The sequence below is a fragment of the Alosa alosa genome, chromosome 1, assembly GCF_017589495.1.
Source record: "Alosa alosa isolate M-15738 ecotype Scorff River chromosome 1, AALO_Geno_1.1, whole genome shotgun sequence".
Taxonomy (NCBI): domain Eukaryota; kingdom Metazoa; phylum Chordata; class Actinopteri; order Clupeiformes; family Clupeidae; genus Alosa; species Alosa alosa.
The window spans coordinates 31974454-31978763 of NC_063189.1; the positions used below are offsets into that span (position 1 = coordinate 31974454).

The window sequence follows — 4310 nt, forward strand, 5'->3', positions numbered from 1 at the left end:
GAAACAGTGATGGAGGGGGGGGTACGAGAGAGATGGAGAGAGATAGAGAGAGAGGGAGAGAGATACAGCAATTATAATGTTTGAACTTTTTAAATCGAGAGATTGCAAAAAATAATTCTTCACATAAAAACAAAAAATAATTCTTCACATAAAGTGCGCTCTCTTGAATTCTGAAGCATTAACGCCTGTAGTTGCCTGCGTGGCCGTGCGTGGCATACAAACGTCAACAATGAGTCACTGACAGAAGAACTTTCATGTAAGATTAGGTGATGGAGACACATTTGTATGAAATAAATGCCCTTTAGCGATCTGTGGTTACATTACTTACGTTATGCCGTTTTTTTAAAGTACACCATGATAATAAAGACACGGCACACAAAAGTGTGTGGACAATTTATATTGAGATGCAAGTTCTTGCTCGACTCACTCTTTGGCTTTATTTCGGAAGACATGTAAATCAATTAATATTTTATCCTATGAGAGTATTGAAGTGGTTGTGAGTGAGATCCCAAAAGAGCTCTGTTTGGCGTTGCAGTGCCCCAATCAGGTGGAACGTCGGTGGGTGTATGTGGCCACTATTGGCTGACAGAGGAAGAGCCTTGCGCAAAAGCGCGGAGAGCTAATCACTCGGTAGGCAGAAGTCGACCTGAGAAGACTACTGGATTCACTACGAATGACCGACCGGTGAAAATAGCTTGACGCATAAACTGAGAGCTTTTAAACTGAGTTTATCTTAGAGTTAGCTATTTACATGTTATGCGCGTGTAAGAGTTTTACAGACATTGAACGCAGCTCTCCAAAGCAAACGGATAACCTGCCTTCGCCTTCCCATAATGTTCAGTCTGGTCACAAAACTCCCGAATCTCTGTAGGATTCGGTAGGACTGGGATCAAATGGCTACAGCTCTGGTCTCTGAAACGACATGGTTACCGGGTGAAGTGAGCCAACATTGTGGAATTGCTGTTTTGGAAACCCGTCTGGTGTGTGTTTTTCTATGGACAGAGGCAATGGGACATTCCTAATCCGGGCAGCAGCAGCGGCGACGGTGGGAGCAGCAGCAGAAGACGGAGTACAACATCTAAGTGCACTTTCTCTTTGGAGATGATTTTGTTATTTCTCCTCTTCTCTATCGTTGATGGAGTGCTTTCTCAACTGCACTACTCTGTCGCAGAGGAGCAGGAACATGGAACTCGGGTGGGGAATATCGCCGAGGATTTGGGTTTGGACATAACCAAACTTTCTGCCCGCAGGTTCCAGACGGTACCCAGCTCGCGGACCCCTTACCTGGAAGTGGATCTGGAAACCGGGGCGCTATATGTCAATGAGAAAATCGACCGAGAGGAGCTCTGCAAACAGACTATCCCATGTCTCCTTCATCTCGAGGTGTTTTTGGAAAGCCCACTGGAGCTTTTCCGTGTTGAAATAGAAGTGTTGGATATTAACGACAATCCTCCGAGTTTCCCTGAAACCGACATCACAGTGGAGATCACCGAGAGCGCAATCCCCGGAACTCGCTTTCCAGTGGAAAACGCGTTCGATCCTGATGTGGGCACAAATGCGCTCAGTACTTACGACATCACGTCCAACAATTACTTTTACCTAGACATGCAAACACAGGGTGACGGGAACAAATTCGCAGAGCTGGTTCTAGAGAGACCGCTGGACCGAGAACAGCAGGCGGTTCACAAGTATGTGCTGACCGCGGTAGACGGCGGCGTGCCTCAAAAGACGGGCACCGCACTGCTTGTGATAAGAGTCCTGGATTCCAATGATAACGCGCCCGTTTTCGATCAATCAGTGTATACCGTCAGCCTGAAGGAGAACTCTCCAGTGGGGACGCTGGTCATTCAGCTGAACGCCACTGACATGGATGAGGGGCAGAATGGAGAAATAGTCTATTCACTAAGCAGCCACAACCCACCGCGAATTCGGGATTTGTTCAACATAGATTCCAGAACAGGCAGGATAGAAGTGACCGGTGAAGTGGACTATGAGGAAAGTAATACGCACCAGATATACGTTCAGGCGAAAGATCTGGGACCGAATGCTGTACCAGCGCATTGCAAAGTTCTGGTGAAATTGATCGACGTGAATGATAATACACCGGAGATCAGTTTCAGTACCGTCACAGAGTCAGTGAGCGAGCAGGCTGCCCCGGGTACCGTGATCGCGTTGCTGAGTGTAACGGATCGCGACTCCGGTGAAAACGGCCAAATTACCTGCGAACTGCTTGGAGACGTTCCATTCAAACTCAAATCGTCATTCAAAAACTACTACACAATAGTGACAGATGGCCCCCTTGACCGAGAGAATGCCGACTCATACACCATTACCGTTGTGGCGAAGGATAAGGGGGTACCTTCCCTCGCCACAAGTAAGTCTATTAAGGTACATGTATCTGACGAGAATGACAATGCACCCAGATTCACGCAGCCAATTTACGACGTGTACGTGACAGAAAATAATGTTCCAGGTGCTTACATTTATGCTGTGAGTGCCATAGACCCTGATATGGGACCGAATGCGCATGTTAATTACTCCATATTGGAGTGCGACATACAGGGCATGTCAGTGAAAACTTTTGTGTCCATTAACGACGAAAATGGCTACGTTTACGCAGTGAGATCATTTGATTATGAGCAAATTAAAGACTTCAGCTTCATGGTACAGGCGAGAGACTATGGAACCCCCATGCTAATATCAAATGCCACAGTGAATGTTATTATTGTAGACCAAAATGACAACGCGCCAGCTGTCATTGCACCTTTGGGAAAGAATGGCACTGCCAAAGAGCATTTGCCCCGCTCTGCGGAGCCAGGTTACTTGGTGACGCGTATAGTCGCCATGGATGCTGACGACGGCGAGAACGCACGTCTGTCCTATAGTATTTTGAGGGGGAATGAGCAAGGTATGTTTCGAATGGACTGGAGGACTGGCGAGCTGAGAACTGCTCGCAGGGTCTCCAGCAAAAGGGACTCACCGCACCCCATTGATTTGTTGATTGAGATACGCGACCACGGCCAGCCGCCCCTCTCCTCCACGGCCAGTCTGAGTGTGATGCTGGTGGACAGCGTGGTGGAGAGCCACAGCGGGGACCGGGGCTCCTCCAAGTCAAAAGAGGGCTCTCTGGATCTTACCCTCATCCTAATCATCGCGCTTGGCTCCATCTCCTTCATATTTCTCCTGGCTATGATCGTGCTGGCCGTGCGGTGCCAAAAGGACAAGAAACTCAACATCTACACGTGCCTGGCGGGTGACTGTTGCAGCATGTGCTGTGGGTTCGGTGGGCCGGCATGCTGCTGTGGCCGCCAGGCGCGGGGACGGAAAAAGAAGCTCAGCAAGTCTGACATTATGCTCGTACAGAGCACTAACGTGACCGCCAGCAGTGCCGCGCAAGTGCCAGTGGAGGAGTCCGGCAGTTTTGGCTCTCATCACCAGAACCAGAATTACTGCTACCAGGTTTGTCTGACACCCGAATCTGCCAAGACTGACCTGATGTTCTTAAAGCCCTGCAGCCCTTCAAGGAGTACTGACACAGAACACAACCCATGTGGGGCTATAGTCACCGGATATACAGACCAACAACCAGACATCATTTCAAATGGCAGCATCCTGTCCAGTGAGGTGAGAAAGCCTTTTCGATCATGTTAACTATACATACATGTTAAGTATTTTGCATTATTTAGCTTTATATAACACACACACACACACACACACATGGTTTAAAAGAGCAACTACAAAACAAAATATTTGCAATTACAAAATAAAATATTTGCCATTAAATTTAGGTAATGGATAATAAATATAAATGAGGCTGTCTTGTTTCAGTGTTTGGTGTGACTCTGCTCAGGAGGCCACAGCTTCAGGCTTAATTAGATGCCTTACATATGACATGATGGCAGTTCCGTCAGCATTTACTAGTCTTGAACGACGGCGACCCAAAATATATGTGAAATTCTGCGCAGTCTACAACCACAGCGTTCCTTTTAAATTGAGGCGATGTGACTGCGGGCTAAAGGCACTGTAATGTTAATTATGCTGGGCACGGTTGGGCAGAGCTGCAATCGAACAAAGGTGGTTTTATCATAGTCGCCTGCAAATCGGGCTTCATCACAGCATCATTGCTGGATCTACCACTTAGGCGTTTCAACAATAAAACGCAATTAAAATATAAGCGTTTTCACCACTTACTTTTTCACCACTTAAGTGTTTTCACCACTTACACTTTGTAAGCCACTCCAGAGTAATAAGATATTTTTTGTTGCCAATTAATTATAGCCCCTGTTCTTGTGTACTGCAATCAAATCTCA

At 47.1% G+C, this 4310-nt stretch overlaps 1 protein-coding gene across 2 annotated transcripts in view; it reads left to right on the forward strand.

The window, feature by feature from the left end:
- The first annotated feature begins 603 nt into the window (after positions 1-603).
- The window catches only part of pcdh10a (protocadherin 10a), an 11776-nt gene continuing 8069 nt past the window's right edge, over positions 604-4310 (forward strand). Inside the window, exon 1 of one of the 2 annotated variants that reach the window (XM_048243566.1) lies at positions 604-3624. In XM_048243566.1, the coding sequence (XP_048099523.1) occupies positions 1102-3624 (2523 nt within the window). In that variant the 5' untranslated portion in view covers positions 604-1101. The remainder of the gene's footprint in view (positions 3625-4310) is intronic. The other variant, XM_048243574.1, reaches the window with a different exon arrangement.